Source organism: Mauremys mutica, chromosome 1, assembly GCF_020497125.1.
Source record: "Mauremys mutica isolate MM-2020 ecotype Southern chromosome 1, ASM2049712v1, whole genome shotgun sequence".
Lineage (NCBI taxonomy): Eukaryota > Metazoa > Chordata > Testudines > Geoemydidae > Mauremys > Mauremys mutica.
In genome coordinates this window covers 214,265,496-214,291,816 of record NC_059072.1, presented here as the reverse complement: position 1 = coordinate 214,291,816, position 26,321 = coordinate 214,265,496, and the positions used below count along the sequence as shown (strand labels likewise).

The window sequence follows — 26,321 nt, the reverse complement described above, 5'->3', positions numbered from 1 at the left end:
TGGAATTCAACCTTCACTACAGAGTTGCTGCAAGCCCCTCCATATTTTAACATCTATATCCTGATGCCTAAAGGCCAAATTAGGCAGGAGTCCATTGTATTAGACGCTGTACAGACATATCATAAAGGTCAGGGAGCTCATTGATTTCAGTGGTGCAAAACTGGGCCTGAAAATGCTTGACCCTGTAAGCATTAATAGCTCTCAACGCACTCGTTGAGCTCACCAAGCTGGGTGGGACCTTAGGTCCTGATCCTGTAACTTGATCTGCGTGAGCAGACCTCTACACCTGGCTCCACTCAGTTCAAGGGTTACAGTCCACCTGTGTGGGATCATAGTACAAAAGAGTGGGACCTTAATGAGCTATGTAAAGATGTTAGAGGGTTTGCTTTGGTAATTTAGGGGCTATTCAAATTGTGAGTGGATCACTGAGGAATTTTGTTTAAAGTAGTCATCACTCATATTTTAAGTAAAATAAGATGCATTTTTAACTCTCTTTAATGCACTTTAAAAAAAATAATTAGCCAAAGAATAATAATAATAAGTAGCCATTTGTGCATGCCCTCCACAGCTGGTTACAAAGTAGACTGATCATGTGGAGATCACGTATAAAATCAGGGTTCCAAATAAGGAACTTTTGGAAAGGAGACTGGTGGGTTAGGAAGCTAATATTAAGAGCCAAATTCATCCCTGGTACAGCTCCATTGCAGTGAAAGAAGTTAAACCAAAGATGGATTTGGCCTGGCACTTTTAAATGCAAAAATGACTACAAATGTGAATTAAGCATTGAGTTCTGACATTTATGTTTGAATTTTCTGACCTCTGTCAATTTGTGTCACATAACATTAACATTATTTAAACCTTATTAAATATAAAAGAATCTAGAGAACTAATTCAGTCAAAATTCCTTTCTCTTTACAGAAGAACAAGAGAGAGAAAACTCAGCACTCTGTTTACGTGAAAGGAATAAATCAAACCTCTAATCAGGTAAAACTAGGATAACGGATCAAGGACCTTTACATTTTCCTGGATTTCATATTTTTATTCAACGTTTTCCAAGTTGTCTCAGAAAGATCAAATTAAGGTGAACTGTAGTAATTATCTTAGCCAATATATCTTATCATTTTATCCAGTAATTTGCCTTTCAGTTTGTTTGGTTTTAAGCATCTTATTTTCTAGCTATAGAACTGTTTAATTAGTTTGTGATTTAGTAGCCTAATAGTGTCAGAATTTGGTAAAGAGTTTCTAAACACCATTCCTGGGAAGATGAGAAACTTTCAGACGCTTGCTCCTATATATGAATACATAAACTTAGGCCCTTTTTATCCCTTGCTCACAAACCCTCTATCTATATAATAAAATACCAAGATTGTCACTTCTGTCTGAGTCATTGTGAAGTAATGGAAACAGCGAGAAGCATGGTTGTGAGCTCTTTTTTGTTTAGAATATCTCCAGGTTCAATCATCCAATTTTCAAATTCTCAACCATTTTCAGTTTTTTTAAATTTACATATTACACCTGTATGACAGCACATGCTTTTTTCACCTAGTTAAAAATTAACTTGATTATTTGCTTTCCTTCTGATGAAACTTTTGATGTACTGTTAAATTCCTTTGCTCATGCAGTCCCTCACCTGGGTAAGGTTGGGGTAGATCAGGGATCAGCAACCTTTGGCATGTGGCCCATCAGGGAAATCCACTGGTTGGCCGGGCTGTTTTGTTTACCTGCCGCATCTGCAGGTTTGGCTGATCGCAGCTCCCACTGGCCATGGGAAGCGGTGCGGCCCGAGAGATGTGCTGGTTGCCCTTCCCGCGGCCCCCATTGGCCGGGGACGGTGAACCACAGCCAGTGGGTGCTGCGATCGGCCAAACCTGCGGATGCGGCAGGTAAACACCCGGCCCGGCCCGCCAGGGGCTTTCCCTGGTGGACTGCGGGCCAAAGGTTTCCAATCCCTGGGGTAGATGGATCTAGATAGGAATGTACTTCTAGGAATGTTACTACGAAGATAGTACAAATGCATGGCAGCTAAAATTGAAACCCCTTTATAAAGATTCCACGAGTTAATTTTCTAGATTTATGTTTGTCATTTCTTTAACAGTGGTAACTATAGGGTTGCCAGGTATCCAGTTTTTGGCCAGAACGCCCAGTCAAAAAGGGACCCTGGCGACTTCAGTTAGCACCATTGACTGGGCCATTAAAAGTCCAGTCGGCAGCGCAGTGCAGTAAGGCAGACTCTCTGCCTGCCCTGGTTCTGTGTTGCTCCTGGAAGATCCCTCACCTCTCCCCCATACCTCAACCCCCTGCCCCAGCCCTGAGCCCCCTTCTCACACTCTGAACCTCTCATTTCTGGCCTCACCCCAGAGCCTGCACCCCCAGCCAGAGCTGTCACCCCTGCCCCAGCCTAAAGCCCCCTCCCACACTCTGAACCCTTCAGCTCCAGCCTGGAGCCCCCTCCTGCACCCTACACCTTCATTCCCGGCCCCACCCCAAAGTCTGCACCCCCAGCTGGAGCCCTCATCTCCTTCTGCACTCCAACACCTTGCCCCAGCCTGGTGAAAGTGAGCAAGGGAGGATGGAATGGGCGGGGGCAGGGCCTTGGAGAAGGGGCAGGGCAAGGGTGTTTGGTTTTCTGCAATCAGAAATTTGGCGACCCTAGTGGTAACTTTAGTAACAGAGCCGGGCTTGTTTTAAAACAACTTCTTCATAAAGAAACTTCTTTGGTCCATTAATATAATACAGCAAGCCCACTCACTCTTAGAGGACTCACCTGAATTACTAAAGTTGCTTTATGCTTCTTGCTGTACATACTTGGCTTGAATCCAACGGTTATATGGGTTCCAACAGTGTCAAGTGGAAGAAGTTCTCCAGCTTGTGGCAATACAACAAACTCTGGGTCACTGCCTGGCAGGAAGTATGCAGTGAATGGTTCTGGATACCTAAAGAAGAGTGTAAAAGTATATTGTGCCTATTACATATGATCATTATGCAATTCTGTTTAAAAATAGCAGGTATCCTGTTGCAGTAGACATGCAAATAAACATGAATGCTACCATGCAGCTGTGAGTCATGATACTTGATAGCTTATGGATGCATACTGAATAATAATAGGATTGTTGCCCCTTTAATGAAAAAGGAAACACAACTGATCTGTAAGGACAGCTCAACTTAGTAATATGAAAATAACCCATTTTACCAGGTACCAGTAACAATAGGTTACCACGTTGGAGCAAAAGCTGCTTGGCTGACTTATGTAAAACCCCCACTGATTTCAGCTGGAGTTGCATGTATGGTAAGTAGGATTTTAATCAACCCATTTTAGCAAAAGCAATGCCCTATGGAGACCACAAGGTAACCTTGTTTAATAAAATTTAGTCTGTAAACTGGGGGTAGGGATCAAGTCTTTCTGTGAAGCAACTACCCACCTGTTCAGATGTTGTTATATAGGGAAGGGATCCCAAGTGCCTTGAAAGGAAGACAGAGAAAAATCGCTCCTTCCTATCTCCTCTTCCCAAATTACTTCCATACTTTTGTACACAAACGTTTTATATGTTAAATGCAGCATTTTAAAAACTGGGTTAAATAAATGATGCCTGGATAGAGTGACTTTTATTCCACTATCAGAGGGGTAGCCGTGTTAGTCTGGTTCTGTAAAAGCAGCAAAGAATCCTGTGGCACCTTATAGACTAACAGATGTTTTGCAGCATGAGCTTTCGTGGGTGAATACCCACTTTGTCGGATGCAAGAAGATGCATCGGATCTTCTTCGGATGTCAGTTATTCCACTGACACTATGGCGATGGGGCTTGATATGAGAGGTTTTTTTTCTATTACAGCTATTGTAGGATTTGCTGTCTAACAAGTTTCAGGATAGTACAGAGGCTCATAAGGAAATCTTGTCTAATTTTCAACAAGGATAATGGTTGGGCAGTACAAAAAAATAAGTAATAGTTTCTCTCTCTCTCTCTCTCCAGTTCCAAATTGCAGCCTCTCTCTCACCTCTCGTTAGGGACATCTCATCATTAACTTGGTGTTAACATAGTAGAAATTTGATTCCTTTTTCCCACCCAAAAATTCTCCTTCCTTCCTTTTTTGTTATTGATGACAACTCCACTATCCTGTCTGTCATCTAGGCTTATAACCTGGGGGTCAGCATCTGCTCCTCATTCTCTTCTTACATCCTGTTTGTGTCCAAATCTTGAGTTTCTTCTTCCACAATGCTTAAAAGATCTGACCTTTCCTCTGTCATGACAGCCACAACTTTCTTCTGTACCTTGATTACTGCATCCTCCTCCTTCTCCTCCTCCAGATATAGGCTTTGATTACAACCTCATTGCCTCCTCTAGACCATCCCAAACGTGACTGCAAACATTTTGGTGTGCTTCAGTCTCATGGCATCTTCCACCTTTGCTGGCTCCCTCTTGATGATTGTTTGTTCTGTTCATTCCCTCTGAAGCATCTGGCATTGGCCACTGTTAGAAGACAGGATTCTGGCTAGATGGACCATTGGTCTGACCCAATGTGGCTGTTCTTATGTTCTTTTCCATCAGGAAATTTAAATTCGTTTCCTGGCCTTTAATGCGCTGCATAAACATTCCCCACCCTACTTACCTGAACTGGTCTCTTATCACACTGGCTGACCTTGCCCTGTCCATTCTTCCAAATATGCCAGTCTCGATGTCCCATATTCCAGTTCTCCCACAACTATCTCTGAGACAGTGAGAGCATTAAGAATGGATTTAAATGAGGAGAAGGTGGTGTCTGGCAGACCACAAAGGGAATGCCATTCTATGCCGAGGGGCAAACGTGAATGTAAGACGTGAAGAGAGAGAGAAAAAGGGATAAAACATGAAATAGTGTTTGGCTTTTTTCTAAATAAAAAATAGCTTACCTATAAATAGCTAAAGAAGGAAGAGAAAACAATTAAACAACTGGAGAATGGGAACAGGGATGGCTCTAGTCACCAGCAAAGCAAGCAGGTGCGTAGGGCGGCACATTTGCAGGGGTGGCAGAGATCCAGTGTGGGAGCTGAGAACCAACAGGGGGCCCTGGAAGCTGTAGTTCCTTGGTTAGCTCCCTGCCTATAGAGCCAGTCTTGGAGCAGGGAAAAAAAACTACATTTCCCAGCATTCCCTTGGTGGCTATCAACAGGAAAGGGAGAGAGACGGAGGGAGGGAGGGAGGTACCTGAGACCTCATGCTGCAGCTTGCTGTGAATGGAGAGTCACTGGTAGAACGGGGTGGCACTGGGAATGGTAGGGATACCATATTTTAACATTTTTTTAAAAAGGACACTCCACAGGGGGGGGAGGAGGGAATAGCCCCACCCCAGCCACTCCCCGCCCCTTGACTGCCCCCCACAGAACCCCCAACCCATCCAACCCCCCTGCTCCTTGTCCCCTGATCACCCCTTCCTGGGACCCCTGCCCTTAACAGCCCCCCGGAACCCCACCCCCTATCTAACCCTCCCTTCTCCTTGTCCCCGACGGCCCCCTCCTGAGACCCCGCCCAACTGCCCCCCTAGGATCCCACCCTGTACCTGTCCCCTGACTGCCCTGACCCCTATGTACACCTCCGCCCCCTGACAGACCCCCGGGACTCCCACGCCTATCCAACCGCTGCCTGTCCCCCGACAGCCCCCCCCGAACCACTGACCCATCCAACCCCCCCACTCCCTGTCCCTTGACTGCCCCCTGGGATCCCATGCCCCTTCTCCAATCCCCTGTCCCCCTTACCATGCAGCTCAGACCAGCGTGTCTGGCTCCACGCGGAGCCAGACATGCTGCTGCACTCCCCCAAGGAGCATGCAGCCCCATCCCCCCTGAGTGCTGCTGGCACGGTGCGCTGAGGCTGCAGGGGGGGAGCTCTGGCTGGCTAGAGTCCCCGATGCGAGTGGCTCAATCGGGCTGGGCTGCCCTCTGAGCCGCCCTGCGCTCTGCATTGGGAGGGAAATCCCGGACCTTTGAGAGTTTTACAAATTCCTCCCGGACGGCTATTTAAAACCCCAAAAGCCGGACATGTCCGTGAAAATACAGATGTATGGTAGATAACCCTAGAACAGGGAACAAGTATGCCCAAGGAGTAGAAGGCTTTGGCCCAGATATCCCCTTCAGAAGACTTCCCCAGACTTCATTAGGGATACTGGTGTGACCTCACCTTGCAGACCCCAAAGAAGGAATTGGGTGGACTAAATGGACAGTGCACCTCTCTATCTGAAGCCTAGCAAGGGAGGTACGTGGATCCCACTGGAATTTAAAATGAAAAGTAAGGGAGGGGAGGCTCTACTAGAGGAAGTGGGCAGCTTTAGATACAGTACCAGGCACGTAGGAGGTTTTCCACTTCTGAGCCATAGAAGCAGAAATTGACTTTTCCTTTCCAGATTTAGCTAATATTCAGAAAGGGAATCTAGCACCTGCCTTCCAGATTTGAACACCCTCAAAATTCAGGAGTGCTCAAGCTCAAGTTGGGCAGCTGTTACTTTTTTCTCCCAAATCAAATATACTGATCCACTGTAACTTGCTGTAGAAAAAGTGGGATAAAATTGAGCAAGAAATGCTTCCCAGTGGTTATTAGGACTGGAATTGCTATTTTCAACAGCTATTGCCATTTGTTTGTTTGGTTTGTTTGTTTGTTTGTTTAAAAGGAAGACAGTGATATTGCATTGGCAAATTCCCCATGGAAACAAAGAGTGGAATAAAAGAATAATGAAGGCACCTCAACTTCTCCTCATGTATGTAGGACAGTTTTATAATATGCATCTAGATATCCTCCAATCACACAAGCTGAAAATTGTTCCACTTAACTGCAGCTCTGTAACCATATGGGAACCAATCCTGTCTGTGTTCTGTGCACATCCAAAATTCCTGCTGAATGACCCGCTTTGGGAGCGAGTTACCAGTGACCCAGGGCTGGGTGGCAGGAGAGTGCGGGTTGAAGGGGGGGAAGAGCCCAGGGCTGGGTGGCGCGGTGTGGGGAGCCCAAGGCTGAGGTGGCAGGGGATGTGGGGAGCCCAGGGCTGGGGTGGGGGGGCAGCCAAAATTTTTTTTGCTTGGGGTGGCAAAAAACCTAGAGCCGGCCCTGAATGGGAATATCATTATTGTCTCCTCTTCCTTCTATCCCCCTGCCCAACCTCGCCCAAAAAAGCAAACAAACCTGGAACACAATCACATAGTACAGTACTATAAGTGCCATGATTAAGGAGACTACATCTTAGTTTGTGAAACTGAAGAAACAGTCAAACAATTCTTCTTCGAGATGTTGTCAACATGGATGTATTCATGGGTTCTCATTCCCAGAAACAACTTTGACTTGCACAACTAGCTTTTAAAAAGAAAATCTCTCATTCATAATTCAGCTACTTAATATTTGATAGTGGATCCTTCCTCCATGGAAATGTCCCACATTTCCTGGCTAAATGGTATGTTCCATGTTAAGGAATCCATGTAGAATTTATGTGGGGCTATATTATGCTGCTGTTGAAGAATAGGTCTCCTTTCATGAGAAGGTTTGTGAATGATTTTGTTGGTAATGAACATAGTGTTTTTCTTCTAATAAGTTCTAAAGAAGCAAATAGTTCTTGGTTTTTATAGTAGCAAAACTGTGCCAAGCAACTAACATAGGACATGAAAAGACACAATCCTTTCCCTCAAAAGCCTACAATATAATTAATAATCAACTTTAACATAGCTGCTTTGTTACATATTTTAAGATGGGACTTGCCCAGCAGCTCTGTTATTATGAAACGTACCTATTTCCTAGGCCAGCAGAGACTAAGGGCTGGTCTACACTACACAGTTAGGTTGACATAAGGTAGCTTGTCTCAACCTAATTATGTCAGTGTCTACACTACAGCCTTCCTCCTGCTGATGTAAGTGCCCTGCTACACCGACATTACTCCACCTCCAAGAGAGGTTTAAGGCTTATGTCGGTGTAGTTGGGGCAATGCAGTGTCTGTGTAGACACTGCATTCCTTACATTGGCCGTAAAATTGACAGGAAAGCCCAGCTGCCCCTTGCTCCTTTGGAGATCTGGGCAGCTGGAACCCGCTTTCGGCTGAGAGCTGGGGCAAGAAGCCCGGGTGGCCTCCCCTCCACTCCCAGTGTGAAACTGATAAGCCTGCCCCCACTCCCAGTGGAGTTCAGGCAGGAGGAGGGTGAGAAGCCCCTGGTGACTTCCCCCACTCCCGGTGGTGAACAGGGAGTGGAGGGGAGGCAGCCCCCTGCTGGGAGCCTGTGGGGCAGCTGGGCTCCTGGCAGGGAGCTACCAGTGGAGCTAAGAGATCAGGCCCTCAACTCCCCACACTGCCCCTAACCACCGACCCAGCGAGGGTAGTGTGGACATGCAGCACTGCAATGATTACCGCAGTGGCTGTAAGTTGACCTAATATAGGTTCACTTACATTTCTAGAGTAGACATACCCTAAGAGGCAGTACGTTTATATCTCCAAGAGCCTCTGTGCCTAAGCCAAGGGTGGCACACACAGACTTGGTCAGATAAGGTACTTACTATATGGTGTTTTTAGGAGAGGCACATGCATGAAATAAATCTTAATGTAGATTTCTATGCCGGGTCAGAGCCCATTATGAACTAAGAGATGTAAATGTATCTTCTAAACTTTGACTTTTATAATTACTGTCACAGGCTACAGTAATCAAGGTTAGATATTAATGACCAAGCCACTGTTAACATCCTTCTTAATGAATATGGAATAACAACTAGAAAATAAATCCATAGTACCAGCAAGAGCGAGATGCAGTTTTTATTGTGTATTTCCACCTTTTGGTTTAATCCTTAGATTATTCTGTAAGTAGCAGTTTATGCTAATTTGTATTAAAATCATTCTTGATGTTGGCTATTGCTAAACATAGATGTTTAATGAATTCTAGAAATCTGTGTTCTCAATACAAAGAAACAAGAGATCCTTCTGCAATGTCTATACAAATCCTTTTTAGGCCCACCATACCTGTTTTGCAGCCCTGAATGTATAACATAGTCTTCATTATATTATGGCCTTTGCAAAATATCCATGAAATTTAGACTAGTCTTCCTTAAACCTGTCAGTAAGGTAACTCTTTGTCACTTCAGTTTAGGAGAAGCATTCCATATTGATTGCTGCCCTTTGATATACAGCAGGTTTCTCCTCATAATTTACAGGGGCTGAAAGCTGTATTTGAAAACCCAAGTCTTTAGGAAAAGTCATAGGAGCTTTGATCCAAATATACTTTTTTTTCCCTAGTAAGTGAAGAGTAACCTATGTTACTTATTTAAAGACATTTAATGCCACAGGAAAATAATGCTTGCAATTTGTGAATGCTAAGGTGTAGTTTTAACAATAGTTGAAATACTGGAATTAAAGCTCATAAAGACATCGTTGCTGATGGGCACTCGGAACAGAGGTCTAATACACTACCAAATTCACATTTTTAAGCAGCCTTATTAGCTATTATAAAATTCTACAAAGCAAAGTTTTATTTGAAAAGCACAAGTTAGATGATGGGCACTTTTCAACAAAATGATGACATATAGAGAATAATAGGGTCTCCATCATTTATCATAATTGATTACATTTTGTACCTGTCTGAAAGCAACTTAGGTTTAATCAATCACTCTAAGGCATGTGCCTTAGACACCAAAAGAGATTTTAACTTCACTGATGACCCTGCACCCTTGGAAATATAGAATCTTTAAAATTCCCAAAGCAGAATGACAAAAGCCTGGTTACATGGTGAAATACCTGAGTCAGGGAAGGAAAGGACTTTGGTGCCTCCATGTTATGAAAACAAAAGCAGATCTGGGATTTTTCACACCTTTTTTAAGGTAAGATTTCCTTTTTATTTTTCATTGTAAGGATAGCTAGATATGCAAACTGGTGAGTTACTTCCCCCTATTCCAACTCCTTTATGAACTTACATCTTAAATATGTTAAACACTAAACACCACATTACTAAAAAGTATGATTATAAACTTTTTTTGGTGACCCTGCTTTAAATGTTCCAATATCAATATTTACATTATGTCAACTACAGCCTCAAGAAAAATTAAGAGCTCAGTCACTATTTGTACTTTATAACTGCACTAGATGAAAAATACCAAGTTAAAATATTCTAATTACATCTCTGGATTGTTAGGAGAATTTAATAGAATTGTCATGAAGTAGATTGAATGACATCAAAATCCAGAACTCATTTGTGTGTGTGTGTGTGTGTGTGTACACAGATATAGATATAGATATACACATACACACACACATCATTTAATAAATGAATTTGCTTGCAGCATACATAATTAAATCATTCTGGCATGCTGCTAATTCTAGTGAAATACAGCAGTAAAGTCAGAAATATTTTTTCAAAACTGACAGTGTAAAACAGGCTTCATTTTTCTCTTCAGAGGTCTGAAAAGCATAGAAAAATGTATAGTTTTTAAAATTAGAAACAAATGTCAGACTCAAACATAGAGCCAAAATGTCCTGTGTACCATTCTTTAGGCAGCATTGAAATTAACCTTGGATAGCCCTTTGTGACCAAGAAACTCCTTTATAACACATTAACTCTGCATAACAGGGGTGGGTGAACTGATAGGTGAAGTAAGAACCAGCTTGAACTCATAATCACGCAAAGCTCTGAGAATTAGATTGATATAGCTAACTCTACCACATCCAGTCCTGGCCTACTTTCCTACTCATTAAGGGATCCTTTCCCAGTAGAGCTGGTAGAACATTTTTTTCCTGGAATGATTTTATGTCAAAAAATGTCCTTTTGGTAAAACCAAGATTTCCTGTGAAAAAATTTCAGTATTGCTGAAAAATTTGGATTTTCCATCAGGAAAATTGGAATGTTGGTTCCCGGGCTGTCTGAAAGTGACAGAAGCTTTCCTGAAGTGCTGCTGAAGCAGAAAGCCCTGGCGTTCAGCCTCTCCACCTTGCCTGCAGCTCCAGGAGCCACAGAGGCAGAGTGTAATGCCATTTGGATTGCCCTGGAGGATGGGGACCCACATCTTCCAGGATCTACAACAGCAGGGCAAAGCCGCAATGTCAGGAGTCCTAGTTTCCTTACTGTGGAACCGGGGTCTCTTGTTCCAGGGCAGCCCTACTATGTGGACTGCCCCAGGCTGGGATCTGACGGTTTCCAGACTCCCAGGCCAGCTGAAATCTAGGGCTGCCCACTCAGCAGTCGACATTTTGAAAAAACTCATCATGTTGTGATTCAGAACAAAATGAACCAGAAATCTGACATTTCAGCCAGCTCAATCTCCCAGTTTTACCCTAAATTCAACTCTACCTCTTTTCCACAGTTGGAAAATCACTTATATACTTCAATACTAACTGAACATACATACACTTATCTTTGGGAGATATTGAGTGGGATTTTCTTCTTCTAAGAAGTTTATATATTTGAGCCCAAACAAATTGAACAGATCCACTTAAATTCTGAATTTATTGCCTTGTGGTAGTCAGATTTATCTTCCCTTCCGCATACTAAGTAGTGCCTTATTCCGTCAGTAGCCCTATTTTCTTCGCTGTACAATGTGATTCCCTTACTCATGATGAGTAGTATCTTACTACATGAGTAATTCCACTGAACACTGTGGTACTACTTATGTAGTAAGATACTAGTCAGTGTTAGTAAGGGTGGCGAAATCTGGTCCTGTGAGAAGCTTTTTGATTTAAAAAAGATACCAGAAATATTTACTGTATGGGCTGGGGCTAGCAAATCCTAATCCAGGCAAAAAAAACTCTAAGTCACTGAGTGATTTCCTCTGTTAAGGTCTGAAAGATTCTCAAACAAAACTTTTAATTCCTTTTTTTATATTTGAGTTATACAAGCATTAAATTACATCTGATATTGAATAAGAAAGTTGCTATATTCTACATTTTAGTTGGACACTTTTTTTATTCCTAAATTATAATTATAAACTCCTTTTTTTTCTCCCAACACCTACCCACAAAAGAAAAAAACTAAACAAAACCAACCCCCCTCCCGCAAGCTGGAGGTTTTCAAAGCAATTTTTGACATAGCTTGCAGTACAGTACTGGGAACATTCACTGAACATGGGTGAGTGGGGGCGGGTATCCTTTTCCATTTTAAACAAGGTTATAGTTTCTCTGACAGGGAAAGAGTCTGTATTGCATCATGGCACCTTCATTTATATAACTGTAATGATTCAGACTTTATTATACCTTTTTCAAGAACATTAGGTCTCTTCACTAGTATCATACACCTACCAGCAGATTATAACATTGCCAGAGTAATTGCTTCACTTTTGTTCCCAAAACACCCTATTCCACTGTAGCTGATAACTTGAGCATTGTGATAGGAGGCTTTTCCAGTGTCTTGAGGAATCATCACCATTGACAGCCATCTAAAAAGTGGAACAACTGTCCATCACAGATGTACTGCTCTTGGAAGTAAGCTCTTTTTAAAAAAAAAAATCAATAAGGGCCAAGGACATCTTTTTATTTTGGGGATCTTACAATGACAAATTTGTTATGGATGTTAACTATCCACTTATCTGCCAGTGTTCTGAGTACACTTACTAGACATGCAATAAAAAAGCATATTAAAAAGGGGAAAATAGATTTAAATGGTAAGCCTCATACTTTTGCTTCAAGCTCATCTTTTCCCAATAGTTTTAAATTATTCATAGGGGAGCCATATAGTTGAACATCACCTTCTTGCACTGTATTACGGACTAATATGTGTTTTAATATTACAATTGCATAACAGTATAGTAAACACAGAAATTAATTACTTTAAAATCAGATTACTACTGATAATTTTCTGCCGGACTTATAAGGCGACATTATTATATGCGTACCATTATGAAAAATGTTGCTGTAGATGGAAAAAAATCATTGTCAAACTTCATTTCCTTTATCAGATTAGAAAGTATATTAGAAGCAGGCTATTGACAGTTTACATAACAAAACCAAAAGGAACACAAACAGTGCAACTTGAGGGAAATAATACAGCGTTTTAAAACAGCTTCATCTTAGTAAAAATATTTGGTCACAGTTCCATCATTATTCTGTAATGTAAGTGCCTTAGTGGTGTATCGTGCACATTCCCCCCCCCCCACCCCCATGCATTCTAATGCACACAAGCATTTTAGGGCCAAACCCTGGAGAAATCCTAACTCATGGAACAAGCCCACACATGCTTATCCTTCACGGTCAGCAGCCTACCCCAGGGTTGTAGAATGTGTCTACTTCCACTGTCACACCTTCAGGACAGCGCTTGTGTACTGCATCTCTTGCATACAGGGGAACTGGAGGTAATGAATGGTGACTTATGTCACAAGATCCACCCGCTTCACCCTGCTCCTCTTGCCCAAACCCGTCCTGTCTAATGTATTTCTCTTCTGAGCATGAATCCAATCCTCAAAACGTGGATATATGCTTTATCTTTGAGAGCATTACCTTGTCTGACTTGTAAGCCTAAAGCCAATCACTGATTCTTTGTTTAAGCCGGCTGCTTCAATATTGATGACATCGTCTACTTCTGGCTCAGTGGCAAGTAACAGTATTGGAAACTTCCAGACACCACCTGTAGTGCACCGTACCACCAATGTTGCTGAATTCCTTCAAAATTAAGTTAAAAATATCATTACAAGGAAGGCATAATGAAAGATAACGTCAATAAATCCTTGTCCAAAGTGCAAAGTAAGCCTGTGTTTCTGCAAAATTGCAGTGCATCATAATGAAAATACAGTTGGCTCTAAATTGGAATGTAAAATTTTTACACTGTATACCATATTATCAGTCTGTCTTTGGAATGGAATGTCAGCTAAACAGCTCATCTTGTTTGCTGTACGTTAGTTTTACTAAGAAATGACCTAATGCAGAGGCAAAACAATTGGTGCGGCTGTGAGGCCTGATTCTTTTATTTACACGGTGTGACTCTACATATTGCAATGGAGTTACTCCAGATTTACACTGGTGTGGAAAGAATGTGGGCCCCAATCCACAGAGGGACTATAAATGCAGAGTCACAACATTGAGTGTTACAATGCTTAACTTTTGGGTGCTTAGCCAGCCAGTGGAATCCACAAACCCTGAGCTAGGCACCTAGGCTCCCTACAGTGGCTAGCTATAACAGTGAAATTGGTGCAGTCCCATCAGGGCCTACAAGATGATGGGGACCCAACCAGATGGAGCACGGCATTTCACCTGGAACACAGGTTCACAATGGCATTCACATTTGGCGTTTGTGCCCCTCCGTCAGATGGAAGTGTGACTGGGCTAAATTTGAGTGAGTGACATTGCAAGTTGGCACATGAGGTTGCAGCATGACTCAGGTTTGGCCCGGCCTCCCTGCCTTCATGATAGGCACCAGGTTGCAATGCCACTCATTGCTCTAATTTGGTCTGGGCCGTGTGAATATGGGAAAAGGTGATGGAGCAAATGGAGCTGCTGAACGGCTGAGATTGAGAGGAACCGCCCTAATCCAGGAGCAGGACGCTGAGCTGGGGGAATGGGGGTGTTTGATAAGTGGCCAGGAAGGTCCTGGGGCAGGGGGTGAGGGGCTGGGTGTGAGCTGTTGGTGGGCTATGAGGTGAGCAGGGAATGTTGAGGTCTATGGACTCTGAGGGGTTGGGGCAAGTGGGGAATGTTGAGGAGTGGAGGGGTGAGTTGTGGGGACTGTGGGTGGAATAGGGTATGTTAGTGAGTGTTGGGTCAGGATTCTGGGGTGAGTGGGGGATGTTTGGGGCTGTGGCCAGTGAGGCTGAGCTGTCGGGAGCTGTGATGAGTGGGATGTATGTCAGGGCTGCTGGTGTGCATGTGGGGGTTGTAAGGATAAGAGGGGCTGGTGGAAGGTGGTTGGGGTATATGTGGGAAGGGAGGGGCATTCCAGGGGTATGTGTGGGGTGGGGCATGTATGGGGTGGTGCTTTCCTGAGCAGCCTCTGATCAGAATTAATCTCTTTTCTCTGTTAGAATGTGTTTCTCCCATGTACTGGTGCACTTTAGCTCCTAAGCAACATTTTGACAATATAGAACCATTATCAACCTTGTCTGATCAGCCAGTAAAACTGGGTTTATAGAGTTGCCCAAAAGTAGCTGGAGCATACCAGTAAATCTTTCCTCATATGTGGAAGGATCGAACCCTATCCAAATAGAATTAGAGAGAGAGAATGTGTGTGTGTTAGCAGTACTTAGGGGATGTTACAGATATTAGTGAGGGCTGGCTTTTTTCTAGGACAGGTAACATTCCTATGATATGAAAGCAGACATACCATAACTGTCTGACTTTGATAGTTGTGTAACATGAACTAGATACCATGATCTATGAAAAGTGCTGAGGATGTATTTGTTTCAATAGTATTGGGGGGGGAGGGGCTTGTTTGTTTTAAATTGCATGGCTGTATGGATCCTTGTGTTTGGTGTCTGTGACACAGAGCCCACGTTTCATACATTCGTAGAGTCTAAGGCCAGAAGGGGCCACTGTGATCAGCCAGTCTGCCCTCTTGTGTAACACAGGGCACAGAACTTCCCCAAAATAAATCCTAGATCATATCTCTTAGAAAAAAATCCTATCTGATTTTCCAAAGTGGCCTGTATATTTCTGACAACACTTGTTTGCATTTGGTGCCCAGCCTTGTGATTTGTGAATGTAAAGCAAATGCTGTTTGTGCTCAAATTGCAAGTTTTCCCAAGGGCAAAATTGTGGGCTGAGATATAAAGATTTGGGGCTTGATTCCCAATTGCATTACTCCTCTTTTACAGCAGTGTAACTCCATTAATTTAGTTCCAGTAGAGTTGCACCAGCTTCAAACTGGAGTGATGACTCAAGCCCTTGGGCTTTTTGACTAACTACACATGTGCTTTGATGTACCTTGCTACTTAGTTTAAAGTTTGACATATAAAAGAGGTTGCCCATGTTTTATGTTGATATAATGTTTGTATTTATTACTAATTTGTGCAGTCTCATAATTGCTGTTGAACAAATTTTCATTTAACAGTTACTGGTAAAATGTTAGGGTTTAAATATTGGGGCTCTATCTTATGGTGACATCACACACAAGATTGATTTTTGGAGACTAGACTAGCAGTTCTTTCAGCAGAAATTGAATGAGCAAGAAAAGTTGATACATCAAAAATAGCTGATATATTTGCAGGCCAAAGGATGGGAAAACAATGATTTTGGTTAAATTTTTTTATAAATCCATAAATGCATTTTTTATTTTTTTGGTGTGTAGATAGCCTGCATATTGTGTGCCTGTATTTATGGATAAGATGGATATGTTCTGTTTTTCCAAGATGGTAAATGTAAGCAACATTTTAGATTTTGCTGCAAAAATAGGCTAGGGACCCCCTTCCTGATTCCAGAGTCCTCTGGGGCCTGGTTACGTCATTGTCTCCGATACAGTGCATGGGCACAGAGATAGGTGCCTAAGAATGGGATCCACAAAAGGCAGCACACCAATTGGGGAGCAACATAAGCTAGCCAATAGCAGATGCTGGGGAGAGGGATGTGTCCTTTGCCCTGTCCCTCTCAGGGACTTAGATGCCTAAGTCTGGGCTAGAGGAAGCGACCTATTTCCACTTAGTTTCCACAGCCGGGAACCCTCTCCCTGGAATCAGGTACCTAAGCTTTCTTGCCAGGGCGACAACATTGCACCCCTAACTCCACACAAAATGACTGACCAGTGCGGGGAGCTGGAGGGAAAGAAGAAATCTCCCTTATTATTGGTAGTGCAGCAGTTAGGGTATTTGCCCAGGATATGGGAGACCCCCCTTTGAATTCCTCCCTCTGCCTGATGAGATGCAATCTGAACCTGGGTTTCTCACGCCTCAGGTAAATGCCTGAACTACTGGATTATGGGAAATTCTGATGTGATTCTCCTATTGAAGCTGTTCCACTATTTATAAATAAGTACATATGCTTTGATCCGGAGAGTGGCTCCCTAGTCCAGTACTTAGGGCACTCACCTGAGAGGTGGGAAACCCATATTCAAAATCCCTTCGCCTCAAGCAGAGTGGGGAATTGAACTTGAGTCTCCCACATCCCAAGTGAATTCCCTAACTTCTAGGCTAAAGGTTACAAGGGAGGCTGTCCCCCCTCTCCCCCACTTAACTGTTTTGTATGGCATTAGGCATGCTTTAAGAATGCCTAGCAGATTGGGCCCCACAAGCAAGGTAGGTGAAGGAGTACATATCTTCACCTGGTTAGAGGATTGTGACGGGACTTAGACATGAGATATGCACCCATGCTGAAACATTATGGTCATGGCCAGAGGCAGAAACAGGTGCTATGGAGACTTTTACAGCAAAAATGTAGGCCCCTACAGGGTTAGATGGCAGCTTAGCAGGGGTTTTGAGGCTCTCATGGCACCTACAATTTTGAATTTAGGCCCATAACTCCCACTTTAGCATCCCAAATTCTTTTGTAGATCTGGGCCATGGTTCATAGTGTGTTAAACTAATCTGTTAGAACCAAATATTTGAGATTTGACTTGTGCTTCTGAAGAAACGAAGGATGTAATAGGTTTAACAGTCTGAGGTGGGTATTTTGTGCCTTGCTTTGCCGTACCTTGTCAGATGATGCAATAAATGCTATGGACACTGAGCTGATACAGAAACTACTATTTACCCCAACCTTTCTACACACTGTTTTATGGGTCCCAGGTACATACAGATGCTAGAGATAGAGGAACTTCTCAAATCTAAATGATATCAATGAGAAGGTTAAGTGTATTTTATATAATAAATGAAAAGTGGTTGCTCCTCTGTTAAATTTCCTTGATCTCTGCTATATTTTGTTTATGGCTAGCCTAGCATGTGTCCTGAACTTATCAAACCATCTCTCCTGTTGACAAATAGGTTCTGATCAAATCATATTTTAAAATGAGATATGTATGAAAAGATACTGTTAGTGACCTCAATCACTTACAGTTAAATTCAGTGGATGCATCATTTGTGTATTCAAGGGTAATTGAAGGTCATTTCTATTCATAAAGCCAAGGATAGGATTCTTATACCAACTATCCAGTCCAAAGGCTTTTCCAGAGTACTGCACCCTACATTAGGTATGGCCACCAAAGAACAGGTAGATATCCATTGTTTTCTTGGAATTCCCTTTATCATAGCGCTTCAGATTCACCCAGATTAAAACAAATTAGGACTGTCAATTAATCACAGTTAACTAACGTGATTAACTCAAAAAATTAATTGCAATTAAAAATTAATTGTGATTAATAGCAGTTTTAATCACACTGTTAAACAATAATAGAATACCAACTGAAATTTATTAAATATTTTGGATGTTTTTCTTCATTTTCATATATATTGATTTCAATTACAACACAGAATACAAAGTGCATAATGTCACTTTCAGGTGACATTGTAAATAAGAAGTGGGCAGCATTATCTCCCACAAATGTAAACAAACTTGTTTGTCTGAGCGATTGGCTTAATAAGAAGTAGGACTGAATGGATGTGTAGGCTCTAAAGTTTTACATTGTTTTATTTTTGAATGCAGTTATTTTTGTACAGAATTCTACCTGTGTAAATTCAACTTTCATGATAAAGACATTGCACTATGGTACTTGTATTAGATGAATTGAAATACTATTTCTTTTGTTTCTTTTTTACAGTGCAAATACTTGTAATAAAAAATAAATATAAAGTGAGCACTGTATCATTTGTATTCTGTGTGGTAATTGAAATCAATATATTTGAAAATATGGAAAACATCAAATATTTAAATAAATGGTATTCTATTATTAACAGTGTGATTAATTGTGATTAATTTTTTTAATCACTTGGCAGACCTAAAACAAATGTTAAAAAATAAATACACAAACATATAGGGACACTTTTCCAAGAGAGGTAGTCTCTCCTGGCTCCTCTGGATGCCATGAGACTTGGATTTTGATACTGCTATAAGTTATTAGCTGATGTTGCTAGGGCTGTACCATTGCCAGTGCTCCACTCTACTTAGTACAGTGATACACACATAACCAGAGTAACAACTTCACAGAACCTTCCCAACCCACATCTAAGATGAACCACTGGCAGCTTTTAAATATCAAAGCATCACAATGGAAAAGGGCAAGTAAGCACACCCCAAATTTTTGTTGTTAGAGGAAAAACAGAGAGAGGCAGAGCAGAGAGAGGGACATATGGGAAAGAGTGGAAAGACAAAGGAATATATTGCGCCCACTACTGCCAATAAGTCTCAAAGCAGATAGATATGGATGCTTTAGAGGTTCAGTGCCAGAGACTTACCTCATTGGTTTGTTAGGTGCAAATACTATATTGAAAGTCAGTGTTATAATCCCAGACTCTGCATCCCGGTCTTTTTGCACCAGATTTATAGCCACTGAAGACTCTAGCTGAGATTTAACTTTATTAGATTCATATTGAATTTCATACAGAAATTCATCGGTTGTAGAAAAACCTAAATGAAATAAGCACAGAAGATCAATTTGTGAATGTTCTAAATGCAAGCATTCTTCTTTCTAACAGGATTATAATTGTAAAGATGTGTTTTGGTACTGGGTATGACATATATCAATTAATAAACAGGTAGGTATCTAAAAGTGGAGACCTTCTGGTTGAACAGGGAATTTCACTACTTTCCATTGGTGGAGGGGAGAATCTCAGACAAAAAGAGAGAAGAAAAAAAAGGAAAAATCAGTCAGGAGAAGCTTAATGCTTATACTTCTGCTCTGATGATCAATGCTCTGGTTACCACTTTCACAGGCAAGAGAGGTATTTCTAATTAATGAGACAAAAGTAAGTTAGAAGAGCATGATGCTTTTTGCTGCTAATGCCACTAGGGTACTATCCAAAAATCCCTCATTTAGAACATCATTGTCAGTGCTGGTTGCCAACCAGAGACACAGTTGCTGTACTGAAAATAGCAAAGGTGTCACTCGCTGTCTTCTCTCAACCACTGTAGAATCTATTAAAAGGCCACGAAGCAATGTTGTAAGATTAACCATCTGAACATCTTAAAGCAAGTATTGCAGCTGGTAAAAACAGCAGCCTGTCCTTATGAGAATCTACTGTGTACCCTGGGCTCTATTAAGGGGGAAAATAATTGAATAATGGGGAAGTATGTTGCTGATCCACTTAAATTAGAAGTATTAAAGGCCATGTTTCTGGGCTGTCCTAGCAAAAAAGATGTGAATTATATTGGGAGTGGATTTTTATTTGGCTTTCAGATCCCATATGAAGGACAAAGAGACATGTGCAGGCAAAGAATTTAAGATCCATATAGTTCAAAGAAAAATTCAGGAGGCAGTAGCAGCCAAAAAGGCGCCTGGTCCCTTTGGGAGTTCACCAATGCTGGACCTGTGCCTTTTGCCTCTGGCTTTGATTAAAAAAAAAAAAATAAGAGTGAGTACAGAGAGTAGTACACCATGTGCCTTACCCCTGCGGCCCCTCTATTAATAACAATATTGATCTTAATCTGTGTTCAGTTTGATATTCCTATCTGATACAGCAGTAGCCATGATAAAGAGATATGGCCAAGGTGCACAGTTAGCAAAGTGTGACATTAAATCTACATTTCAGTCCATCCCAAGGATTTTAACTTGTTTCCAGTTGAAGGTTACTACTGTTTGGATTGATATTTGCCAACGGACTGTTCCATCTCTTGTTCAGCTTTTGAGAAGTTTAGTACAATACTAGAATATTGGGCTGTGAGGAAAACAGGCTTACATAGGTGGTTCATTCTCTTGATGACTTTCTCTTTGCAGGAAAGTTGGGAACAGGCAAATGTGCCCACCTATTGAGTGCTTTTCAGAAGATGGGTGCCCACTTGGGTGTCCCACTGGCCTCTGAAATGACAGAAGGGCCAACACACAAGTTGACATATTTGGGAACTGAGTTAGTCCAAATGCAAGGTGTATCACAGCTACCCAAGGAGAAGCTGGATAATGTAAGGGTGTTAATATGGGCAACATGGAGTGCTGGAAAGATTACACTCAGGCTAGTGGGCATTCCTGGACTTGGCCATCACTAGGCATGCCAGGGTTTGCACAGACCTTGTTATTTACAATTGTAGGAGACATTGGGAAGAAGGTTGGGGTCTGGATCCACGTACATTCTATTATGCATTGGGACTACATGTGGGCAGCCAGGTCAGTAAGTGGATCATATCCGAGCTTCAAGGCTGAAGCCATTTGCCTTTGGTGGTATGGCAGATGGGGTATGAGTTGGAATCAGCACACGTCCCTGCTGCACTCTTTGAGGGCTGAGCAATAGCCACATGTCCTGATTACTTGCCTGGACAAAAATGGTCTTGCAAGTTGCACTGGTTTAAATTTAAGGATTAGAGGGATGTGAGCTGATTATGCATTTATGGCCTCACACTCGATTGGTTTGGTCATAGATGCTTGAAAGACGAGTTTGGTGGGTGGCCATTGAGCCAGCCTGCATTCACAGGGCATGGAAAAATATGAACCATGAGGTAGCCAGGATAATTTTGGGAGGAGTAGGAGCGGTGATAACACACAGGGATATCAGATACAATGGCCCTGAACTAGTGACCAGTGTGAGTAAAAGCTAAAAGGGCCAGCTTCCAGAGCTAAATGAGACCCAGGATTGTGCAGTTGGACCTTGCGCTCATGAGAGGGAAGAGCTTTGAGGACTGAGGTTCCCCCTATTCATCCTTGTGGCCTCTGTCACTCCACCTCCCTTATGCAGGTGCCAAACAAGTTTCACAACTGAATTGAGTCCATGTGGAAGACTGGGAAGGGTCTGCCCTAAGTTGTTCTTTGGTTGGTGGTAAAAGCCCTGTAACCCACCCTGTAACCAATTATATGCTTGGTTCATGAGAGCTGGGATGGACCAAGTGCCTCTTTAAGTAAGCATTTTTAATTCCACAATTCCCCTATGCCTGCAAAATAAATCAGTTTGTTATCTGATTATCATATATATGCTTAACTGATTTTATGTTGCTAAGCAGTGCATCCATTACCAGCAACTTTCATATGCTGAGTACAGAATACTTGTATTATAATCCTGTACAGTAGTTCCAAACTCTGTACTTCAATTATAAATGTGCTGTCATATAAATATATGGGCTCCCAAGTAACACATATATAGATTTTGCTATCGATGAGAAAATTCTTGGAATCATTTTTTCCTTCTCCCCCTGTAATTCACACTTGGACATTAAAGTATGAATATAATTTCCTGTTCCTTTTCAAACAGATCTCGTAATAAGTATGGTGTTGAGGTGATGCATTCAAATTGAGAGATAGTGCAAGGCTTGTTGTCATTCCTCTACACAAATGCCAAAACATGGAGATTCAGACATAAAAATTTAACTTAGGAGGGGAGAGAAACCAGGACATCATTTGAAGCCTACCGCAGAGGCAAAACTGCGACTGCTGAACAGATGTTTCTTTCGGCAGTCAAATCACACAATACTGCACAAAGGCTGCCTGTTTTATAGTTCAAACAGTTCAGATGCTAGGAAGAAAATGCTGTGGCTGGTAAATTGATTATTACATTCTGCTTTCAGTTTCTGAAAAAAATGTTGTTTGTTTTCCTTTCCACATTTGTATATGATGTTTGTCTTTTTAGTCACAAGTGATAAATATTTATTTTTCTGCTCAGGGCTAACTGTTTTATAACCTGTTCTATGTTCATATTAGGTATTCTGTTAAAATATTTTAATATTTACAACACTTGAGGAAAAACAATGTATTTATATGTGCCAAATGAAAGTATTTGAAAGCATCTTTATGCCAGTCCCCTAGCTGGTTGTGAATCTGCACTGCAAATCTAATTTATGGCTGTTCAAAACAGAAAAATGTAATTAGATTTTCATCAGAGCTGCAAACCCTAAAGACTACCATAATATCATATTATGGAAACCCTCCGTGAATATGTTAATATTTGTTTCTAGACAGTTCCATGACACACATGCTACCTAAATGAAGTGGCAGCTGCTAGAGGCAAAAAAGGTTGTATATCATCACCAGAAAATTGTCCACGTTGTGTGACTAAATCAAATGATCCAAGTTCTTTGAGCTCTTAAAGATTCTAATTTTGATTGAAATGGTAAAATAATAAAGCAGCAGGAGAGAAAAGTGCCTTGGTTTTTAAAGTACTGCCATGTCAAACACACGTGGGCAATTTCACAGTTTTTACAAATCAAAATTTTACACCTCGTGTAGAAAGATCATATTAACTATAATCATTCACAATTATTTTTCTTTTTAAAACCACTATTCTCTATTTACTGCCTAATACAACAGCCACTTTAGCTAGTTCAAGTTGTAACACAGTGCAGCCAACATGAAAATGCAGCTTAAGTAATCCATCCCTGTTTTGAAAGGCAGCATGGTGGACAGAGCCTTGGCCTGTTTTCTATCCTTAGCTCGGCCACTGGTCTGCTGTATCACCTTGGACATGCCACTTCACTTCTCTGTGCCTCAGTTTCTTCCTCTAAAAAACAGAGGTCTTGCAAGGTGCTCAGCTCTCCATATGGCCGTGCTACTGTTGCTTCTTCCTTGGCTCTGAGTAAGAAGCATGGTATTGGACAAAGTTCTTTGAATATGTAATAGGAATTTAAATATTAGAATGAAGTGGTCTCTTTCCCTTTATTTTGTTACTTTTGACTTATTAATAAAGTACCTGCCTGTAATCTTCTCTCTTATTTGATAAATACAAATTACTGCCCGAAGTACTGCTTTTGTATTGAATAGACAAGGATTTTAAGGCTTCTGAGTTGTGACAATTTAGAAAAAAATATAATTGCTGTTGAAACATTATTCATAAATATAGTTTACTGTTCATCTTAACTGATTTTGTTCTATGTAGTTTTTTAAATCTTTATTTTTTTAAAGAAATGTTCCTTTCTTATGCCGAGTTTACTTGCAGTCCTGCACGCATCATTATTTGTGATGTTAAAAAGTTATATTTTCTGAAAAGGATCATAAAACCTGGATTCTGAAGAGATGAAAGTTACATCATGCATTGCTCATTCCACTTACTATCTTGAGTTTGTTCTGATTAGAATGTCATTTTAAAAAGGATAAAGATGAATTCTCTTGGATCTGTCAGAAGCTACTTCACCTATTAATATTTCAGCAAAAACTGGGAGCTGAAGAGATGCCAAATGGATGAGTTCTGTATGGGAGTGACTTCTCAAACCTTACAAGCTTTGTGAGAATGTTTGATTGAAAATTGCACTTTTGTAACTGTTAAATCTATCAATATTAGACACTCTCTTGAACTAACAACTCAAATGAGTAAAAGGCCAGATCTGGCCCAAGATATCTGAACCAATACATTTTATTTAATTTATCAGAGCCGTAGATCAATACAGGGTAAAGGAACTCTCCTCTATTTAGAATTCTCAGAGTATACTCCCTCTTATAGAGCCACACTCTTAAGAGTACATATTGTCATCAGACATTCTGAGATCTCTGGCAGAAAAGTAATTGTTGGTCCTTTCCATCAATTCAGAATGTCTTTGGAGGACTCGGACAAAACAGAAGAGGAGGCGGGAGAAGCAGTGTACTCAAGCAACTTTCTTTCCTTTTGGAATTATCTTAGTAGATCCTCACTCTTGGTAGAGTGACCCACAGGGTACAAGTCCCAGGAAAAAGGCTGAGCAGTACTTCATAAATTAGAGAATTGCTCTCCCACAACAAGCCTCTGATTTCTCTCCTAAGGTAAGAAATGGCCATTGGTTAGAAGTGTGAATGGAACTCCATGCAGCAGTTTTACAGATTTCAGAGTTAGACACATTCCTCCAGTATGCTAGAGATGTTACCTTAGCCCTAATTTATTGAGTCCACAGGACATCTGGTACTGCTTAGTCATAATATTGCAGGGTCTGATTTATTTATAACATCTCTAAAAAGATGGTGATTTCCAGTTGGACTAGCTCCCAAATACCACAAATAACCCTGGAGCCTTGCAACAGCTTTTCTTCTAGTAATAACTCAGTGCCTTCTTACACAGTTCAGCTTTCCTGAACAGTTTGTGGGATCTGGAGCAAAAGAATGGGAGACTGTTGTGCTGATCATGATGGAATTCAGAAACCATCTTGGGGAGAAGTTTCAAGTGTGGATTCAGTACCACTTTATGAAGCATTGTGAAATCACCCTGGCTCTTTGTGCTCAGGAGAGTATAAAGGGCGGTGTAGTTCTGCCCCTTCTTCAGTTCCTTTGTGCCAGAATGCTGATGGTAGACTCCAATGCAGTAGGAAGGAGGGCAGGTCATCATGGACATATGCAACAGATCTCAAAGAAAAGACGGTTACTCACCGTAGTAACTGTTGTTCTTCGAGATGTGTTGCTCCTATGCATTCCAGTTAGGTGTGCGCACCGCGCGTGCACGGCATCTCGGAACTTTTTTACCCTAGCAACTCCGGCGGGCCGGCTGGGCGCCCCCTGGAGTGGCGCCGCTATGGCGCTGAATATATACCCCAGCCGGCCCATCCGCTCCTCAGTTCCTTCTTGCCGGCTACTCCGACAGTGGGGAAGGAGGGCGGGTCTGGAATGGATAGGAGCAACACATCTCGAAGAACAACAGTTACTACGGTGAGTAACCGTCTTTTCTTCTTCGAGTGATTGCTCCTATGCATTCCAGTTAGGTGATTCCCAAGCCTTACCTAGGCGGTGGGGTCGGAGTGAGACGTGGCGGAGTGTAATACCGTGGAGCCGAAGGCTGCGTCGTCTCGAGACTGTTGCACCAACGCGTAGTGGGAGGCGAAGGTGTGGACCGAAGACCAGGTGGCCGCTCGACAGATGTCCTGGATCGGAACGTGGGCCAGGAAGGCAGCCGACGAGGCGTGCGCCCTCGTCGAGTGGGCGGTGAGGCGGCATGGCGGTACGCGAGCAAGCTCGTAGCAGGTCCGGATACACACGGTGACCCAAGAGGAAATCCGCTGGGAGGATATCGGGTCGCCCTTCATGCGGTCAGCAACCGCTACGAACAGCTGGGGCGAACGCCGGAACGGTTTAGTTCGCTCGATGTAGAAAGCGAGCGCCCTGCGGACGTCGAGGGTGTGCAGCTGTTGTTCCCGAGGCGAGGCATGCGGCTTTGGGAAGAACACCGTGAGGAAGATCTCCTGGTTGAGGTGGAAGACTGACACCACCTTTGGGAGGAAGGCCGGATGAGGTCGAAGCTGCACCTTGTCCCCGTGGAAGACGGTGTATGGCGGACCAACCGTCAGAGCGCGGAGCTCAGAAACTCGTCTCGCTGATGTAATGGCGACAAGGAAGGCCGTCTTCCAGGAGAGGTAGAGCAGGGAGCATGTGGCCAAGGGCTCGAAGGGGGGACCCATCAGCTTGGCCAGCACGAGGTTCAAATCCCAGGTCGGAGCAGGACGCCGGACCGGCGGGTATAAGTGGTCCAG

General features: G+C 42.3%; 1 protein-coding gene across 2 annotated transcripts in view; it reads right to left on the bottom strand.

Annotated features, from left to right (window-relative positions):
* Positions 1-26,321, bottom strand: part of CFAP47 (cilia and flagella associated protein 47) — a 647,660-nt gene that overhangs the window by 14,210 nt on the left and 607,129 nt on the right. For both annotated transcript variants that reach the window (XM_045022903.1, XM_045023700.1), the window contains 3 exons: positions 19,220-19,391; positions 13,410-13,571; positions 2,765-2,933 (listed from right to left, as the gene is read on the bottom strand). In XM_045022903.1, coding sequence (XP_044878838.1) covers positions 2,765-2,933; positions 13,410-13,571; positions 19,220-19,391 — 503 coding nt within the window. The remainder of the gene's footprint in view (positions 1-2,764; positions 2,934-13,409; positions 13,572-19,219; positions 19,392-26,321) is intronic.